Below are 21995 nucleotides of genomic sequence, written 5' to 3'. Positions count from 1 at the left end.
AACTATGAAGAAAGTATCTTAAATGTGAACTGGAGAATTACCTTGGGCTCAACCTCCTGAGACTGTACCGGTTTACCTGGGATCTCATCTTTAACAGGGGTAGGTGGTCTGGGCACAGAGGCAGCTGGTCTGTTAACAAGCCAAACACCATATATACATGTCAGTTCCGCATGTTAGTGCCCAAATGGGCCAAATTATGCAGTGTAAAACATATTTGTCCAAAAATCAAAGTAGCATATGACTAAAATTTAATATTATCATTTTAACTGCATTTTTTTTTAGAAAATACTATATACTATACAACAGAGCTAATCCCCATCACAAATGGCTATCTGAACTTTTTTCAGTCAAAATTGATAAACTGTACACTGGAAACAACTATGTTTTATTTACTGATGATGCTTTTCAATGTTCTTTATAATCCTGATCTTTTATAAGGTTTCCAGCTAAGACTAAATATGGGACTTACTCTGGCTGTGGATGTGGCTGTATGAAAGGCAGAGGCTGGGCCTGAGGAGGGGGCCTTGCCTTGGGTTCCTGTCGTTTCACTTTAGTATACCCTGTATCATTGAGGAATTTGGTCACTGCTGTCCTTAAGAACTTATTAGCAATAAGTCTGTCAGGTGAGATGTCCATTTCTCCACACGTAGGACATTCATGATCCTCTGACTCTAGAAGCCGGTTTCGTATACCTGGACAAATACAGTAGCAAAGACAGCTGAATTAAGATAATGTTACACATCTGGTCATTATAGACATATGGAGTAATCAAGGTGACTCAAATATATCCTATTATCGTGCTGAAAAGCAGATCCTTAACCACCAATATAGTTTAGACAAGATCCTAACCTTAAAAGTGCAGTTGCTAAGCATTGCCAGAACGCTCACTCAGGACAGGTCATACTAAGTTACAGTGGGCTAAGAGAAGCCATCATGACCATGGGCACCAATGAAGCCTAGTTGAAACTTTAAATCCCAAAAAATTAAGTCTTAATATGCATTTGACAGTTAATCCTCAGGCCTAATCTCTCACATTTAAGAAGTACTGCTGTTTTCTAAGCTTTATAAGCTCTAAGGTGGTCCTAGTCTCTTACAGTCATCACAATAGCTATTTCCACAGCAGGGGATGAGGACAGCATCCTTGATCAGATCCTGACAGAGTAGACACAACAGCTCCTGTGGGATGGGCTGCTTCTCCTCCACATGACTGGACTGGCGTTTCTCCTCAGGAGCAAATGGAGGCCTCTCCTTCTTACCCTCCTTGTACGCATGCCTGTCAAGGACAAAGATTCCAGGACACAACTAAAGACCCATGTGGTAAAAAAAATAATGAACTTAATCTGCCCATTATACATATACTTCACATGCACAAACTGATAGAGAATGCATAGTTGCAGAAATTCACTGTTTTTCAAGATGATGGCATTCAACGCAGCTTCAGTAGAGTGTGTGGACGATGAATGGTTAACACGCCTCTCTTTCAATAATTAGCACAGGTGTGGGTTCAATTCACGCATAGACAGGAAATTTGTGGAATCCCCACTCTCACTGCTTGTGATGCCTGTGACTATGTTTCCACAAAACAGAGGTTTACTTCTGGCACTTCATTTTCCGCCACCCATAAATTCTTCCTCTAAGTAAAGAATTCTCAAGTATGGCTCATTGAAGATACCACCCATGAAGCTCCATTCAAACACTCCATACTCCTGAGATGATGCTGAGCAGTACAAAACTTGATCCAAACATTTTATACAGACATGATGCTGAGGAGTACAAATCTTAATCCAAACCCTTTAGCAAGTACCACACAAGAAAGTGCCAAGACTGCCAGTTCTTGCACACTGTAAGCATGACCCAAGTCCCCACTGAGCCCCAAGTCTCTAGCATACAAGAAGAATGAGCTAAAAATTGTTAGGCGCTATCCACATATCTACCTAGGTTGAAACTGTTTTCAATACACACATCAAAGTTAAAATATCACAAATATTTAATGGTGAACATTACCAAGAGCAGGGTGCATGATCCGGTGCAACTGTCAAGGTACTGTTCTGCACAGCCTTCTGGGTATACTTACACATCTATTGTTGGCACAGCGTACTGGCCCGTTGGCAGAAGTAGGGCTCCTTGAGTAGCAGGATTATCCACATAGGTAAGGAAACTCTGAGGTATTCCTGTAGGTCTCTTCATCATCTTCATATCAGGAACCATGTTGGGAGTTTCCTGGTGGAACATTAAATGTACAATATAGATATGTTAGCGAGAGATACTCTCATTACCCTGAGGAACATCTCTTTACAATGACTCTGTATCCTTGTTTACATAAAATAAAACACAAAAAAAAACACGGATACAAATAAAGCTTTTTCTTTGCTTGGGCCTTTACCGTCATGTACATTAGAGTGAGTGAGTGCTTAAAGTTTATTGTCGAACTTAACAATTTTCAGTCATATGACGACGAAAGAGTCCTTAGAGTGCATGCAATATGCCTCCTTGTTGCAGGACAGATTTCCACCGCTATTTTATCTAGTGTTGCTTAACGGAGACAACTTACCGAAGGCAAGCAAGCTTTGCCGCCTGAGCCATTATACTGACAAGGGTCAACCAGTCGTTTCACTATCCCCTTAATGCTGAATGCTAAACAAGGAAGCTACAATTTTCTCTTTTAAGGACTTAGGTGTGACCCGACCCAGGATTGAGCCTTGATTTACTGTCCCGAAGCGGACACTCTTTTCGTGTGACATACATTGTTTCATTCTGATTTATTCGTCTACCCTGTATGGTCATTTAAGAAATGTTTTTTCCCCTGATGTTATATTAAATTAATGTTTGATTAATTTCTTATTAGAAAAACATGAGTACAGACATCAAAAGTATCATCATCTGAAAAGTGCATTGTCAAACTTTAGATGAAATGGACCTTATGTCAAATCATATGCGTAATGTATATTCCGTACCTTGGCCAGGGCTTTATTAGGACAGTTCTGAATGAAGTGTCCAGGCTTCTGACATCTGTGGCACCTGTAACCCGGAGGTGGCGGGCCTGTTTGATATCGGCTCCTCACATAACTGCATATTATAATGAAACAAAAGAAAAAAAGAAAGAAGAAATTATTTAATGCAACATATTATGATCAAGACAGCAAATGTGTTCAGCATGCAAGTGGAGATGTCTATTAAACTAGCCATGGATGTCACAAGGAACTTTTTTCTCTTTTTGATGTTCTTCAATTAAAGGAGAATGTAAACACTTTTGCACTTTTTTGCGTGTGTCATTCATAAATTTATGAAGATTAGTTTATCAATATCAGCCTTTGTTTTCATAGTATAAAGAGAGGACTTTTGGGAGAGATTTAAAATCAACATCACATTATATAATTACTACAGATGAGATACATGTACATATTTATCACTTCAATGGCCTCAAACTGTTCACACAATGGCTATATGCAAGAGGGCAAACAATAACAAGATCCTATGACTGAGAAGAAGAGCCATATTTCTATTAAGCTGCTCTACTGGCTTTTCTCAACAGACCATATGATTGTCTTATGGTGTATGTTGAAACTTTATCTCTTGGGGTAATGAGCACAAAAGCCTATCCCATACCTAACTACATATTTCACAACCCTTGTGGTAAAGTATTTTGGTGACTCGGACTGTAAAATACACGTAGCATGGTTTCTTGCCTTATGGAATTTAGTGAAGTTTATAGCAGAGAAAACGGGCACACGATGTGCCGAATGGGCACAAACATCCCATGAAGGAATTCCATCCCTTATCCAAACAGACCAATTTCATCACAAAAATCTTGTTCACCAGTAAAAAATGGAAGAATGCAGGTGATGTATTCTACATGCATATCTGTGAGCTTGACGGAACAAAGGCACTTAAGAGTGCATTACATACTTAGATGTGTCATACTCCTTGGTTGATTGAACCATCATTGCTTTTATCTTCTCTTCTTCGGAGGCATTAACATTAGTCAGGTCAACCATCTGAAAATCAAGAACATCTTAACTTTCATCATCTGAGCTTATCTACACCAGGTTTTTCAGTCAACGTCCAAATCCAAAGTTTTCCAAAACACACAAAGATCATAACAGAACTACACATTTTAGTGTCATGACTTTGACTCCAAGGCATCCAGTTACTAGATCCAACTCTGTGGTTTCCAATTTCCATAGATTTGGTATAAATTATTTTGAAAGGAGGAAAGTTTTCCTCAGATTTCATAGTCAAAGTCAAAGTCAAAGAGGGTTAAGTCAATACTTTATGATAACATACAAACATCTGATTTTTAATCAAAGCAATTCACAGGCCTGGAATATCCATTTTGCCAGGTTACATCTACATAGCCTTTACTGGTATGTTAGCCTTTTCTTGATGTGCAAACCAAATATTGTTATAAATGTATAGTAAAATACATCTACTCTTGGGTTCTCAGCAATACATCATATTTTCAAAGATAAATTGATTACTAGTATCAAACTGCTCAAGAAATAGGTTTCAATCACCCCCAATCCCCCTTTTCTTTATCAATACTTCAGGTTTCAAACATGTAAATGCATCTACCCTATATGACCTAAACTTTCATCCACCAAAGTACATGTTTAGAGGCAAATAAATGTCATAAAAATTGACTTTTGATGTTGAAACTTACAATTTTTCAGTATAATATCACCTCATGTTCCTAGCAAACCTCAAAATACTTTTCTAAATTTAACAAAACTCTCAGAATCAGGAAAAATGGGCAAGTTAGGGTATATCATATAGTTATGAGCAAGGATACTAACACACTTGCAAATTTACTAATTGGTTAGGATTCCAGGCACACCCTTTGTTCCTATTTGATTTACTTCGTAAGATTTTCATCTATTTCACATCTAGTTCATATGTGCACTCAGTTCCTCTGTTGCAGTCCAAGCAATAGTGGGATACAAAGAAATCTTACGTTTTTCACTTTCATCTTTCAAAATCAGGAACGTCTGATCTTTCAGATTGTTGTCAATTATACAAATTGTTTGCCTATAGCATGCTGTCAAAATAACTCCCCTGATTTAACTTGTATATTTGTCTGCTGTCATACAGGATATATCATTCCTTTGCACACAATACCATTCTTGATTTTTTCGATACAAAGACCTTATTCTTCAAACTAGCATATCTTTGATTTTATAAAGGATTGAAGAATTGATTTATTTCATTGGCATATATAAAACTAATTCAGGGGCCTGATTCAATCGAATTCCCAGAAAAAAAAAGTGCACATTTGTTGAACTGCCAGATGTGATAATCAGCCTCATACTTGTTCATGTTAGGCAAACCTGCTGAGGACCAAATGCGCATGTCTTTGTTGAATTGCCAGATGTGATAATCAGCCTCATACTTGTACACGTTACGCAAACCTACTAGGGACCATATGTACATGTATAGCTGTATGTATTTATTTATTTGAATGTTGATTAATGCTGTACTCAAGAATCTTTCACTTACAAGATCGCAGTCATTTTTATGGGTGGAGCAAACCAGCATAAACCACAGACCTTTGGCAAGTTACTGATGAACTTTCACTCATGAGACACAGAGAAATGCACGTCATACTGGTGGGAGAAACGGTCTTCAGAAAGTGTGCTTTTGTGGGTATTGTATGAAACTTGGGACACAAAAAGGGAAAAATGTCACCATCAAGCAGATGGCTCCAGATGACTAGGTTAAAGAGGTTTTAGGTAAAAAAAAAAGATCCGTCATGCTCTCTCAGGATTTTTATTAACAATGCTTAGCTGGTCAGTTAAAAGATTTAGGAAATTGTCACTGGCACTGGATGTTAACATCTAAGGACAGGGGAAATTCATGGCAGTCTAAGGCCAATTAAACTGGATGGATGAGATGTTATGGTCAACTGAATTCAAGTATGAATAAATTTCCTGTTATGGCACCTAAGAAGATAAGACAGATCTCAAATTGACTATGTTATACTTGGACTACATGAACTGAATCAACCACTGAAATTAAATTGGCAACAAAATTGTTTGATCAACAGTGAATTTACTGCAGCCACAAGTATTAGTTAGAATAGTTTTGAAACATCTTGGGGATTTGCAGGAAGTCATAAACAGTGCTATTACGTATAACCAGCTATAGAAGCATTACAGGTCATTCTATTTAAATCATGTTATTTGAAAAATTATTTCAGACAGTAGACTGGAACATGTCTATTTATTCTTCCAGCTGATATCTGTAAAAATGGAATTGTACATACTGTTTGTGCTTGTTTAATGTTCATATACCGTTAAAGAGGGCGTTTGGGAAGAGCACATTTTCACTTTGACAGAGCTACACTTTTCACATAGGCCTACAGGTTTCATTGATTCAAATCAAGTTAGCCCATATAAGTGGGCTTTGAGGTTTTAGGCCACTCCATTAATTCATAGATGTACAGGTAAGTGGACCTTCTATTTATTAATTTGGTTCGTGTTTTATGCCTTACTCAAGAATATTTCACTTATACCAAGGCAGCCAGTGTTATGCTGGGAAGAAACTTGGCAGAGCTTGGATGAAACCAACGACCATCTGAGGCCACTTCATTAAAACAGGTGTGCACATGCCAATGGACATGGCAGTTCTAGGTCATTCCATTAAATCTTCGTTTGTGTTTTGAAACCTTGCGTAGGCGCTGTAGGGATGCAGAGTTGCAGACACGGACGCATATTTTGCCCTTAATCAGTCAATTGTTCTTTCTTTAGGGGCTTTTTTTTCTGACTTGCCTGTACAAAATGTATGTATACCTTCCCCTTACCCCAGATGTTTATAAAATCTTCCCCCTACCCCAGATGTTTGTAAAACCTCTTTACCCTAGATGTTTACTGAACCTCCCTCAGATGTTTATAAAACCTTCCCCTACATCAGATACTTATAAAACTTCCCCCTACCCCAGATGTTCATAAAACCTTCCTCTACCCCAGATGTTTATATAAGCCCCTACCCCAGATGTTAATAAAACCTTTCCTCCAGCTCAGATGTTTAGAAAACCTTCCCCCCTACCCTAGATGTTAATACAAACTTTCCCCTACAAGAAGTCATCCACACATGCTGTGGTGCACAGTTCATCAGCAAATGGTAGCAGGAGGCAATAAACACTGAGCAGAGGCATGTGTTCACCTTAATCAAGGGTACCAAGAAAACATTTCAAATTTAAGGCAAATGTGGGCCTATTTCCAATCTGAAGATTCAATAAAATGAGAGGCAAGACAAGAAAAAAAAATGAAGAATTAATATGTCATATAAATAATAAAATCAAAAAAATGGCCAAATTTCGCTGCTTAGCAGTTCTAGTGTAACCTTAATGTTGCGTTATATTGTTTCATATTTTGACACTGAAGTCCTGTATCTGTAATTTGTTATATGTTTTGTGTCTTAGGCCATGGAGAAGAACTTTCATTGTAAATTTACCAAGTCACCTACCACAAAATAAAGATATTATATTTATGTGCACGCATGCAAATGGACCTTGTGGTTCTTGGTTACTCCTTCACATCAAGAGTGCACCTTGAAATGTGGCTTGTGGTTCTAGGTCATTCCATTAAATTAAGTGTGCACATGGAAATGGTTCTAGGCCATCTATAGATATCAAATATGGCTATCCCTATGATACTATTACAATACAATACTTTTAGGTATGGTAGAACAACAGAAGAAGAGATGAAGAATAGAAGGGGGGGGGGGGGGGCATAACCTGGAATAAGGCATAAGGCTAATAACAGATGTCAATTGCAGTGAAATAAAACATACATGTAATAGAATAAATCTTCAACCTTTTAAACCTCCGAAACACTTTTTCAGTGGAATTTATGCAAACAGCTATGAAAATGACTCTAAAAATGATTTGTTTGTGTCATTAAAGATGCATCCTTCAAAAAAACTGTGAAATTATTTCTTTTCATTACACTGTTATCTCAGCATGTTCCCAAACAATGGTTGCAATGGCAGTAGAAAAGGTTGAAGAGTTAGGGTACATGAATATTTACACAAAATGTCAATTATACCTTGTTGAGGCCAATATCATGTCTTCCAATGTCTCTCATCGGTTCATACTGTAGAAAATATAAACAAGCATTGCATATAGAAAGAAGAAACCAAAAACATATTTTCACTCATTTCAGGTGAATTTTCCTGTTGATGCCCCATTTGTCTGTGTGGCTTGCATTCCAACCGGATCTGAAAATAAATGTCTGAGATACAGTTGCAGGAGTAAATTTTCCATTTGCTAGCCAAGAGTACAGCAGGAGAGACAACCTTTCAATGCACAGACTTGTGTCAAAAACTGTATACACCATGTGTATATATATATATATATATATATATATATATATATATATATACACACATATGTAACATGCCATCAATATATCCCCGTACAAACGTAGGAAATAACAGAGCAGCCATCACAAATATTGACCCGTAGCCTAACAACATCCCTCCAGAGATGCAAAAGCGTGTGGGATTTGGACTGGGTTAATAGTCACCGTAACAATTCAAGACACAGGTGGAAAGAAAATTGCAGACATTGTTCTGTCGTCCATAATTTGTATAACAGGAACAGCTCAGTTTGTAAATAAAATTGAGAAATCATTAAGCAAAGCATTTTAAATTAAAATGTGGTGTTGTCACTCTTGGAAGTTAAAGTCGAGAAAACACCCTTATCTTAACATAAAATGGTGCGTTTCTGTTAATTTTTGTTACTAAATTCAAAATAGGTCAACAATACAAGAATACACTTTAACCAGCTTGTATTTTTGCCGGTTTGGTTAAGTACAAACTCAGCAGATTGCTCTGCACAAATCTATTTTGCTAATGTGTGCATCCTTGACCCGAAGATATTTCTGGCTCAAGAAAAGCCAGAAAATGACATCTTACATTAAGAGCAACATTCTAAGGTGAAATGTACCTAGTTCAGTTTATATCTGAAAGCAAAAAGAGTTTTACAAGAAGCTTAACCATACTTTTGTGTATCATGCAAGGGACACATCTGCAAGAAATACATATAAAATGGCTTATGACTACAGTGTTGTTAACAAATCAGACAAAAGCACTGCATATTCTTTAGGGATACAGTGACCAGGTCATGTGTGAGGCTTCACAACATAATTTGAAAGTATCCAATAGCTCTCTATTGGATAGCTGGATCCAGTACCAGGGTGAATTAAAATGTCAATAGGATTCCACTGAATTGCCTCTCTTGGGGTCAGTCACTCTCCCATACAAAAGGCTAAGATGGTGAAATGGGGTACAGGAAAATTCAAATGGTAAGTTTGAAATAAAAATGGTATAGGTTCACAATCCACCTTGAAGACAGAAATAATGCTTGTTTATATGTATCTGGTAAATGAGCTGACAGAAGTATTGAATTCAACTCGAGTGTTTTTCACTTGCACAGAAGTGTTTTTCGGGTGGAGGAAACCAGAGTGCTAGGGGTAAACAACAGGCCTTTTGCAAGTTGACTTTTGCATGTGACACACAAATATGGACATCATATTAGTGAAAAACTAGTGGTCTACCAAGAATATTAGACTATACATGTTAGACTGTCACAGAACACTTATTGCCACAAAGGCCCCACTGACGGTGAGAGCAGGGAAATCTACAAATTCCCTGTCCAAGGCCAGTTTCGAACCAATATCTTGTGTGTCCCTGACAAATGAAAATAGAACAAAAGCTACTTCACTACAGTTATAGAATTTGAAATGCAGCTTTTTCTATTTTCACCTGACTGGTCACTTTGACAAAAGCACCATTTAAACCTGGCTTTATGAAATGAAAATGACTTGCAGCATTTCAGTGATACTCAAAGGCTGATATGACGGTTTTTCCAGATTTTTTCCCCAGGAGAACAGTTATTTTCATGACATAGCCAACGGATTACTTCACTTGACGAGGTCCCACTTCACGCAGTCTAACATGTCAAAAACTAAATTCATGTTGCAGCACAGCTCTGTTGTGACCAAGGAGGTAATTCAGTGGAGCCCTATTTCGTATGTTTCATGTACATGTTATCAATCATATAGCATAATCAAACATCAAATAACCCACACAGTTATTACTGCCTATCTATGATAAAGTAACTTTCTGACCAACTTGATTTTTGACTTTTTAAAAAAATTTTACAGGAGAATGCGAGTTGAATTTTTGGTAAATTTCAAATTACAACTGTAAAAAGGCCTGATGAAGGGAATCTCCGATCCCAAGTTAACAATCTAAAAATTGGACCAACTCACAGTTTACCACATTTTGACAAAAAATGAAATGCATTTCACTTCCTTAAATTCTGAAGTCAGTCTTTCCAGGAAGGATTATCTGGAGTCAGACTGCTAAAAGGATGTTTTGGCTTACACTGGCAAATGATATAATCACTGGATTATGCTGATACTGTGACTGTGTTAAAGAAATAAACCACAATTTACTACCGACTAAAATAATGTTGTGTTGACAGTATAAAACTTTGTAGAGGCAAGCCAAAAACTGCAAAAATATCTACTAAATTTCTCATTTTAAGATACTCCATGCAGCTGCTTTTAGAGTAATAGAGGAAATGGGGGGAGCTAGTAAAATGTTTTATTCTAATATTAGGAGTTCTATACATATATATCCATAGTTTGCCATTTTGCATGCAAGGGTTATTGTTTTCATTAATTATAGGAAAGCCGGCTGATGCTATGACTATACCCGTCAATCTTCCAGCCTGACAAATGACAAAATCCTATTGGAAAACTCACATGGAATCACTCCATTGTCAAATCTACTGTAAAATTATCTCAGACTCCGTAATGGAATTTTACAAATAATTTCACTTCCTGTTTGAACTAAAATATTTATCTCAGCACATCCATTTGATAATCGTCATCAAGACAACCTCCGAGTTTTTCAAACTGCCCTGCAGAGAAAATAGGTATAAGTCAGACTTTCTTCTTCTGTAAATTCTTCATTGAAACATTTCCATTACCTCCTTTGAGACAATGTCACTGTCCTGCTTCAACAGGTCCAAAACTTATCTTTTCCCCTATGCTAACTTGTAATACAGCCTCAGCATTTTGTTTGCAAGTTAAAGCTGTATGGGTCTTGTCCTGAAAGCAGATGTGCAGGTATAAAAAAAAAAATAATAATAACACTGGTGACAGGAAGGTTTTTGAAACCATTCTTTTATTCCAAATACTGAAGGTCAAATAGACAATTCTGGGTAATCAAGGCTTCTGTGTGCTGTTCTTCATCTTCGTCTACATTGCAAGACATATGGACATTTTCTTTTGTTCTTACAAGCCAAGAAAGTGTGTATCAAAATGATAAAAACACCTTTCTGAAAACACAAGGAGCATAAGCACGCTGTACAAATCCATACGACACGTGACTCAACAGTTGATAAATGGACATCTATGTTTAAAGTCCTCTTACAGTAATCACAGTGTGCAGCTGAAAGAGGTAGTTATTGTTGATATCTTACAGCTTCCATGACCTTAGCACACCATGACCTTTCTGGATGTTTAACATGTGGATACACCAGTCTTCAACCTAGCATGGCAAATGTTTTTTCTGCGCTTAATATTGCTGTATATTTGGGTTTATGTCCACCAATGTGTCTAACACTTAAAAGAAAACTCTCAAATGACATGAACTCCCTTTCACAGAAAGTATCAAAATCTTTCTGAAAATGTTTCTGTCGATTATCTTACTACTTTTTCAGCATTTTTTGTAAATATATAACTGTTCACTGTGGTGCTAGAGCAAACTAGTCATGTACCCGAATTCCTCAACCTTTTTGCATATGAAAGAGCAACTTTCAGTGGAATTTATGCAGGTTTTTAATTTGACAAAATTACATTGGTTGGAATACCCAATTTCAGGGCTTCACAAAAAGATTACTTTTATCAGTCTACACAGAATAATACCTCATAAGTTGCTTGAATAAACACCTTGTTATAGGTCGGAGAATTAGAGCACATGTAGCTGGACCCTGACCTCTCCAGAGCCTGGAAGTAATATTTGATAGCCCCGATGGATCCGATGCATCTTGAGGTCCAGGACTACTGCCACATGTTCACTACTAGAGGTCGGTGTATGTGCATAGGAAGTATGAGATATGTGGATGTATCAATAAAGGACACTGCCTCCTAACATGTCACAGTGGTAACTGTAGGTCCACAAGTTTGTCGACCTGGCTGATGTACAGGTACTGTCAATGCCACTGTCTATCTTTTGAGGGTATACTTCCAAAACATTTTTGTGGGACTTAAATTTTGTGGATATAAAGATAGAGAAATACTGGCTATAATAATAAAGACAAACCTGACTGGCCGTAATATGGTTTGAGCAGTCATATGTTACAACTCGAACATGATGTAACAATCTTGACAGGCAACACAACTGGAATAGACAGACAGCAGATTACATCCCTCTAGCCAGAGGCAAAACAACAACGGGCCAGTGTAATTTTGACTTGTTCCACAGCATAGCAGGAAAGAGGTTTTCTTACAAACACCAAAGCAAAACTGTATCCTGTGAGTATATGTGCCAGTCTGTTGCTAAACTTCAACGAATATACACTGCTTTGTCAAGACTAGAATTTAAGGAAGAACAGAAGAGTAGTAATTCACCAGATGCATACTGTGTGGAGAAATTACAACTGTGAAATGAACTGACATTCACTTCAAGTATATAAACGATTTGAGAGTTTTCTTTTAAATAAAATCAGGCACAAGAATGTGACAAAAGTGTGTCCATCCAACAGCCCCTTATGTTATTTCAATCAGCAAATTTACATGCATCATAACTTCAGTTACAATTGGTCTATAGTTTACCAGCAAATCTGTTAATGTCCAAACAGGCTAAACAAAAAATAAACATAAAAATATAATTATTCTTCAATAGATCAACATACTTCATTTTATGTATTGCACACAGTTTTGATTCCAATATAATACAGCTCAAACCACATTATAACCTGAGCATTTTTTTTATCACAGCATTTGAAGACGAGAATATGTATAAAGTAAATATCAGAAATATATCTTAGCACTCTGTAAATACAAATTACTGTACTCTAGTCCACACAAAAAATATGAAGAGATCTAAGTTTTGGTTGCATTGAACCGCCATCAAAAAAAAAGCAATAATTTTCTTTTTCTAAGACAATATTTTTTTAGGGAAACAATTAACCACATAAATTTATAACAGAAAAAAACTTGTAGTCAATGCAAAAAATTACAAAACATTACTTCATACAATCATTATACTAGTGTTAAAGTGTACTTCCCGGTAGCTCACAAAACATTTTTAAAAACTGAAATGAAGAGCTCAGAACTACAGTACTCTGATTAAATTTAGATCAGACTGAAAATCCTTTACCAGAAAACGTATAATTGGAGATATGAATAAAAACGAGAATATTACATGAAAATTTCAACTTCAAATCTGAAGTCAGCACTTTTTGAAACTTTACAGCAGAATATTTCAGCGTGAATTTTGTTGAGGATTGGGAATTTGCGGAAAAAAATTGAAACAAAACAAAACAAAAAATGATCAATAAATCACCGGCATATATAGTTCTTCATAAAAATTGTAACACAGCAGAAAAATAAAGGCTTAATCACTAAATTATTTATTATCCATGCAAAACACAAGTATATTTAATACCATGTATTTATTTTCATGTTCCAAAGAATCTTTTATAACAGCAAAAATGAAGACGATTCTTTGTAAAATGAAAACAAATACACGGTATTACATGTGCCTGTGTTTTGCACAGATAATAAATATATACAAGTAAATATTATCTAAAATCAAAACATGCAATAAATACAGATTCAATACAGATAAATACAGAAGCTGAGAGAAATGGCCTTCCAATATGGAGATTTGTAGAATGAACTATTTTCTTTACCCTTAAATGAAAGCTTTATAGTAAATAATGTTACTGTTGTGTGCATGTGTGAAAGAATTGGTCCCTGCAAAATCTTATCACAACACTCAGCAGTCATTGCAAATCAATACACCTAGGCATGGTTACACAATGAGGACAAACTCGTGCTTGAGCTCATGGTGATCAAAATCAAAAGGTCAAAACAGAACAACCAGTGTAATTTGAGAATAAGCCCTCGTATGTCGAGCGATCACTGATTGAAAAAGTAGAAAACAAGTTATTTTATCTCCTTTTTAGCAAGCCATTTCTCTTGAACTTAAACATATAACACACATAAAATTTGATGTAATTATTTAAATTGTCTAATTGACTTAATTGCCTAAGAAGTTGACCAGAGAATATAATACACATAAGAACCAAGAACAATTTCAGTTTGTTAGGACACAAATTATGTTCATGCTATGTCACCACAGCTGTAAATCCATAAAATGACAGGAATGACAAATACAATATTTCCATTTTTTTTTAAAACTACACGTTCTAGTCACAAATAAATCTTAAAAGGTTCGCAGAACTAAGTCTCAAATAAAATATCAACATTACTCGAGATTCTAAACAATTTTTCGGTCAAGTACGAGTCTGGTTAGTAGAAGGCAGTTTCTAATTTTTTGATCAATAAATACAAATCAATGGTAATGAAAAATCATTCCGTTACGTTTTTTTATTGTTTTTTTTTAGACATTCTAGGCCTAAATAGACAAACTTATCCTGTGTTTTAATCCATTTCTGTTCTCTATCACAGGCCAAAACATGTGTCAGTGAAGTAATTTAGCATCAGATATGTGAAAACAATCATCACATTTTCTGAAGAGCTTAAGATAACTTGACTGATCACCATACACCTCTAGAACTGAACAGCATCCACATAAGACCTGCATTACAACTCCAGTTGAGTCGTGTCAGTTATTTTGCATACACAAGCACTCAAGATCCGAAACAGCAGTTATGTTGAGTTGAGTTTGGTCTCAACCTCCTCTGTATGTTGAGCTTAAAGCACCGAAACTTATTGAACATACAGAAACGATTTTCAAACACATACCAAGACATATAAATGATGTTGATGTCAATTTTGCTGAAACAACACTTGACTATACTTCTTGACCAATCACACAAAACAGCATGTGACACAGTGGTAGAAAATGCCTCATTTGGTAAAATCCAATGTGCTGATACCAACATGTACAGAGCATAACAATCTATTTCAGCTCACCAGAAGTAAGCTGAGTCAGCAGGTCAGGAGTCTCTTAAGTTCACGCAGATATGGACAAGACTTGGTGGGGGTTCATGCAAACTAACACAGTTAAAAGGCAAGATTTTACAGTACTTGCAAGACTGAATACACATCTCGCATATCCAGGTCTGTCGACCTAATGACGTCGTTAGCAGCTGCTATAAAATCACACCTATTAGCCACATTAATTCGTGGGAGCCCTCACCCAGTCTCATCTCAACCTCGCAAGATTCCTGAATTGCTGACTGGGTTTATTTGAGTACATGTCAGGAAAAACATTTTCGATATTGTGCATCAAATGTTAAGCAATTCTAACTCCACAGGTTCAACTATAAGAAAGGCGTCAGTTTTATGACTGAAGAAATTGACTTGAGCACAACTTTTTGGGTCAAGGGACCACTGTCTGCAGACATACATGTAAATGTAGTGGTGCCTACATTGTAACATTAGCCAGTTAATCATGGCCTCAAAGTTATGCTCTTTTCAAGATTGGATCAAGAGATACACATCTAGGTACGTTTTGAGAAATCCCTTGATTTGCAATGCACATTTATTCATATCCATTGAGTCAGACAAGGGTTATTTTCACAAAATCAGGCTTAGGAAGCACATCAATGAGAAAATGGTTTGAAAGATTCAAACATAATACATGTAGATCATGAATTTCTGAATTGTAGCCCTACAGCTGTCTTTTAATCAGCTGTAATCAAGTGTGAAAGGTTGAAAGGTGTGGAATATTCCAGATGTACATGTAATTTAAAGACTAAATAGCAGTATCAGACTCATTCTGAAGTGGACACGCACAAACTGCGTTGCATGACCATGTATCAAGGAAAGGTTCAGAATAAATCTGTACTGAAGTCCATAAATGATGAATAACAAGAAAAACTAAAAATGTACATGTATTGGTCAATCTATTGATCTTAAAGAAAGGATCCTTTTATTTTCAATAACATGACCAGAAATAAATATGAATTCTTCATTACATGTGACCATAACTCAAGTTTTTACCAAACTTACTTGATATGACCATTCCTTGAGGAAATGAAATATACTCTGTAAAACGCTAACCCATTCTATGCAGAATTACCTCATTTTTAACACGTGAGAACTGCAGATTTCAGAAATAAGTCTTTAAAGCAGTGCTACATAAATAGACTTTCAGTCGGATTCCACAGTGAGAATCTAAACACAGTTATACGGTACAACAAATACTCCACAAAAAACAATGGCGACGTGTGAGAAGGGGTACTGTACATGTGCATGTTCATTCTGTAGACCAGACAACTCAATACATTAATATTAATGTAATACTACTGTCCTTCTCTGTATATTATCCATACCGGGGTAATCTCCTTGGCATGGCAGACTCTTACATTGAGAATCCACAGGAGGAATTGTACAACATCCTTTGAAGTTTACATTTGCATTTTTAATATCATGGGAACCCAAACTCAATCTGAACTATGTTAATAACCAGTTTAACATCCCCTCACCTTAAAACATCCCCTCACCGTAACACATGAATGCACGCATTCTTATCTCGTTGATTAAATGGCTCAGATTGGTGCAAGCATGTCATCATATGAACACAATATGAATAACTACATGTAAACAATGGTTTCAATGAATTTAATAAACCAGTGGGCGTTTAGACAGAAACAGGTGATATTCAAAGAAATGACAACAAAATAAGCCTGAAAATATTTGCATTACATACTCCTTTCATTGGTGAACCAGCTCTCCCCGGATCCCTGCAACCAAGCAAAAAAAACATTATTAGTTAACACCTTAGAAAACCCAGTGGAATCTAACAAGCTACAAACTGAAGTAACATAAATATATTGGCGTGTTTCCAGGGACTTTGCACAATTGTTTAAGAGAATCACACAGGCAAATGCAGTGGTCAACATAAAGGCCAAAGAATCAATGCCAAATATGTCAAAGAATGGCATTAAGTAACACAAAGATGTCCTTGGAAACAGCTTAACAGAGTGTCAGGAACAGTTCCTTACAGCACAGCAGAAAGTTATTGACGTTTGCCTCACTATGAGTAGAAAGCAGAGAGATTTAGAATGATCAAAATCACATATTCTGCAAAGGTGTTTTGGAAAACAAAAAAAAACAAAACATGGTCTCTATACATACCATCCTCCTTTACCAGGCTTTGGTGCTCCAGGTATTGGAATACGGGAAACAACCACGGAGGCATTCTTCGGAATAAGTTCATCATCCTTCACATACTCTGAAACATAAAATATGTTTTCTTCATTATGTTCAGTCACATATGTGTGCATATACATGTATTATATATCCCTCAACAGACATAAACAACATGGGTTTCAAAGAAAGTTTTGAGCCAAAATCAACATCTTTTACACTAATGTTCTATCACCCTAAATTCCAAACAAAACACCAGGACGAAACAAAAGAAACTCCAGAATCTGCCTAAATTTTCTCTATATCCACTCAAAAATGGTACAACGTTACCCCAGTCGATAAGTCGGACAGCTGTTTCAAGTGGTGCCTCAGTATGCCTGTGTGTATCATGTCATAGTTGGGATGAACAGGAGCACATGATCACTTATGCCTATGGTACGACATACGTCTTTGGCAACAGGCCAGAATTCAACTCCAATCAAATTTCTTAAATTGTAGTTTTCTAAATTTGACCAGAAACTGTCCTTTAACCCATGTTAAGTCTCAGATGTCACAACGAGTGGAATAAAATACACAGATTTTGGTGAACTGTGTGTAAATGCGAAGGGTCATAATGCTTTAACCTTGTCATAACGATTTGTTTGTCCTGCAGCCATGAAATCTTGATCATGTGTACTGGATACAGCTGTCCAGCTTACTGCAGAGATGGAGGCCTTTTTGAACACATCTGCAAGTTCACATCCATTTTCAACTCGAAATGTTCTCGAAATCTGAAGAAACATTTACTTCGCTGAGCACTGAAAACCACTTTGTGCAGGATTTAGAAGTACACTGCATTTACTAGAATCCCAAAACTAAGGACCAAACAATACAAAAATAGGTCTGTCCTTGCCTGTCGGGTTCGGAATGGATTTTAACTTGCAGGAGCGATCAAAAAGTCTGCATCTTTTTAACTAATGGGAGAAACGGATATGGTCAACAAAGCCAAACTTGTGTAATGTATTTTGAAGAGAACAAACCTTACTTCGTTTTGACAATGTGTAAGAAAACAGAGATTGCTGTGACACATTGTTACATCGCTAGACTGCTGACAACAAATATTTCGCTCAAAATAAACACAAAGGAAGATTCCTGCCAAGTCATCGTAGGTCGAGCAAAGGTCACTCAACAAGACATATATTCCCATTTTTATTTACATAACAGCTGAACAGATTAATAAGGTTTTCCAGCCAAATTGTTACTGCTCAGACAGGCAAGCCTCACGGCGATTTAAAAGAAACGTAACCTGTGAGGAGATTCGCACTTTTTTCCTGCGCTCATGAACTCTATAACAATCGGTGTTTTCGGTGTAAACTAAATGCACCACATATAGGAAAATTCATAATTATGCACAGAATGTCGTGCCACAGGACTTCATCTCACGAGCTAGGGAAGCTGAACTCTTGGTTCTGTGCAAACCGCCCTTCACTAAATGTTAACAAAACAGAGTTTATGTTAATCTCGTTAATCTCGTGTGAGTAGACATAGACCACAAATTACTGTTCCCTTGATTGTTTCTTGGACAGGGGTTAAACGAGTCAAGCAGTTCAAATTTCTTGGTTTTATGTTGAACGAAAAAGCTAAATTGGACGTTACACATAGATTGAATTTGTAAAAAGGTCTTGAGGAATCTAGGTATACATCCTTCATTATTCTTTGATCTACCCTTATTTTTCAAACGGGAATATTCTGAGGGCAAACATATATAAGTCTCACTTGCAATCTCTGCAAATATTCCAAAAGCGTGCTATGCGAATTGTGACTATGTCTAGGTCCCTAGAACACACAAAGCCACTCTTTGGTACTCTTGAAATTCTGCCCTTATCTGAATTTAACATTTTTTCTACTAATATGATATTGCATAAATTTTTTTGTCACCCCGAAGTTTTATCACCTAGCTTTAATAATTACATTATTAAAAACATTGACGTACGTCACTATGGCACAACACCTCGGCCATTAGATCTGTATCGAACTCCCTTTAAAAGCAATCTGTCCTATCGTTCACTTAAAGTAGCTGGCCATTGGGAATGGGAAAAACTCCCTTCATACTTACGCAATATTCAGGCGTTACTATAAGCACCTGTATATATTATTTATTTATTTACTTCTTTTCACAGGAACAGATAATCACAATGTTTATAATCCCCATAGATTACATGCCTGTATTATATACAAATTGTATGATAATGGGATAGAGCAAGCTCCATGGAGCTTTATTCCCGCCAGTATGTTTCTGTATGTTTATATGAATCTTATGTTTTGTATATTATATTGGTGAATAAACAAACAAACAAGCCACCAAATTACCCAAACACAGCATGCACGTGTGGAACTGTTGAATTTCATCACTGAAGCTTTACATTTTAGAAAATAAAAGGTTGTGTTCAGTAAACAACCTGCAGTCAATTGCAGCATCATAAGTGGAGGGCTTTAATAGCACCCATAAAGTGTGAAGGGAAGCAATTCAGCTGAAATCATGTTTGCTCCTAGACTCCCACTCGAGCATGTCTCATTATTTACCCAGGTACGGTAAGATTACGATTCTCAGCACAGTTTTTGTTTGTCACATTACGAATTTACATGAACAGAACTGGATATACACTCAAATCTGGTCAAAAATGATGCCTAAAGATGTACTCGTGACAATAAGTACATCCTTTCTGCCCTTCAGCGGTACCAAGTGCCTCGCTGTTGATAGCCATTTGGAAGTGTCACGTGACTTACTTCTGGGTTTGAAATGCAACTAAGTTTTGTCATTGAAATCCTCGAGAAAACTATTATATTTCGATTTCGTTGCAAGAAAAACTTTAACTTTCTTGATTCAATCCAAAAAGACAAAAACGAACTTGTGTTTTAGAGCAGGAAATTTTGGGTGCCATCAGCGTGGCACATGGACTAAAGCTTAGTATGATTTCAATAACCTACTGACATGTATGGATATCGCCACTAAAATAAAGAAACAAGAAATTCAGGGTTCCAACCCCAACTTCCTGTATATGCATGAGCTCCCCCAAATGGAACTCCTGATAACGTGCATCTCTCATAGACCCTATTCTGTAAAGAAACTGGCTGTCCAATGTAACAGCATTGAGGAAATGGCCACCTTTTGCCACTTCGCTAGTGAGTGAGTGAGTGCTTGGGGTTTAACGTCGTACTCAACAATTTTTCAGTCATATGACGACGAAGGAATCATTAGGGTGCATGCACGTGTAATGTGCCTCCTTGCTGCAGGACGGATTTCCACCGCTCTTTTATTTAGTGCTGCATTACTGAGACGACTTACCGAAGGCAAGTAAGCCGCCCCGCCCGAGCCATTATACTGATACGGGTCAACCAGTCGTTGCACTATCCCCTTCATGCTGAACACTTCGCTAGTGACGAGTAAGGCCTAATTATACAAAATAACATCACGAAAGCTCTCCAAAAATACTCAGACTATCTGGACAGCTGAAAACTATACAAATCCAAAGGATACAAGATCACTGACTGCGATTGAAACATAGGTACTCTCCTGTGCAATAATGTTCAGAGGACCGTTTTCTACACCCATGCCGTTACTGAGGAGATCACGTGGTCTCTAGCTTCCAATCCATCTTACAGAATAGTTTAAAGCTTAAACTCTGAGGCAGATAAATATACATAATTGTTAAAAACAGATCTCCACATTTAATTTAATTAACAAACTACTATAACAGGGATTTCCAGAATAAGCTGTGATTTAGAATTAGAAACAATGGCTTTACTTACCAGTCTTTGTCTGTGCATTTGTTATCTGCAGGTCGAACTCAGCATTTTTTCCTAGCTTCTTGTGTTGAATAATAGCCTTCTTCAGGTCACCAAGAGAGATGTGTAATCCATCAAATGTAACAGAGTCATAGTCCAGGCTGCTTTTGAATTTGTAATGTATACACGACATCTTTATATAGAATCATACAGTCTGTACCAACAGGAGATTCAAGATCGTTCATTCACAGGTGCTATGAAAATGCTTGACATGTATACTTGACTGTCAAAACACCGCAGGTTGATATCGCCAAAACATCTTTACCATCTGGAGGTTGTTGCGGGACAGGTATGCAACAATTTGTGCCACTAATTAGAAAAAATCTGGCTTCAATCCCTCTATATCATCTTTAATGATACCCCAAAGAGATTTCTGCTTACTAAACCCCTAAACAAATTCTAATTTAAAGACGGTAACACAGTAAATTCAGCTGAAGTAGAACCAGGAAAAACAAGAGACGGGTCGACAATGATCAAGATGGCGGAATTTTCATTCGAAGGTGCAGGAAATTTCCGCGTTCTTTCATTCAGTGATGAAATGTTTCGATGTTCACAGGAACAGTCCACACAACATTCCACAATACGAATGTTTCAATATTGATAAGACGGCAAAGACTTCATGAATTTAGGTTCTCTTTGTCCTGCCTCATTGGGTTGAGGCAACACGTTTTCCATCCTCTTCGTCGGTGATACCGCCATCTAGCGGGGATAATAAAACGTCTTTGAACGTATCCCGGCCATACCGTAGCGTTAAGGTAATTTGGATGGGGGAATAACTCGTATGCCCCCGCAACTTTGGTCACGTGATAAACA

At 36.9% G+C, this 21995-nt stretch overlaps 1 protein-coding gene across 1 annotated transcript in view; it reads right to left on the bottom strand.

The window, feature by feature from the left end:
- The window catches only part of LOC135461952 (E3 ubiquitin-protein ligase RBBP6-like), a 29359-nt gene extending 7464 nt beyond the window's left edge, over positions 1-21895 (bottom strand). The window contains exons 1-10 of the mRNA XM_064739257.1: positions 21147-21895; positions 17346-17442; positions 16918-16951; positions 8043-8090; positions 3907-3995; positions 2955-3066; positions 2075-2220; positions 1095-1273; positions 470-692; positions 42-129 (exon numbers count right to left, since the gene is read on the bottom strand). Coding sequence (XP_064595327.1) covers positions 42-129; positions 470-692; positions 1095-1273; positions 2075-2220; positions 2955-3066; positions 3907-3995; positions 8043-8090; positions 16918-16951; positions 17346-17442; positions 21147-21315 — 1185 coding nt within the window. The 5' untranslated portion in view covers positions 21316-21895. The remainder of the gene's footprint in view (positions 1-41; positions 130-469; positions 693-1094; positions 1274-2074; positions 2221-2954; positions 3067-3906; positions 3996-8042; positions 8091-16917; positions 16952-17345; positions 17443-21146) is intronic.
- Positions 21896-21995: the final 100 nt, after the last annotated feature.

The sequence above is a fragment of the Liolophura sinensis genome, chromosome 1 (assembly GCF_032854445.1).
Source record: "Liolophura sinensis isolate JHLJ2023 chromosome 1, CUHK_Ljap_v2, whole genome shotgun sequence".
Classification (NCBI taxonomy): Eukaryota; Metazoa; Mollusca; class Polyplacophora; order Chitonida; family Chitonidae; genus Liolophura; species Liolophura sinensis.
Note: the sequence above shows the minus strand (reverse complement) of the source record. Positions and strands in the feature narration are given on the sequence as shown.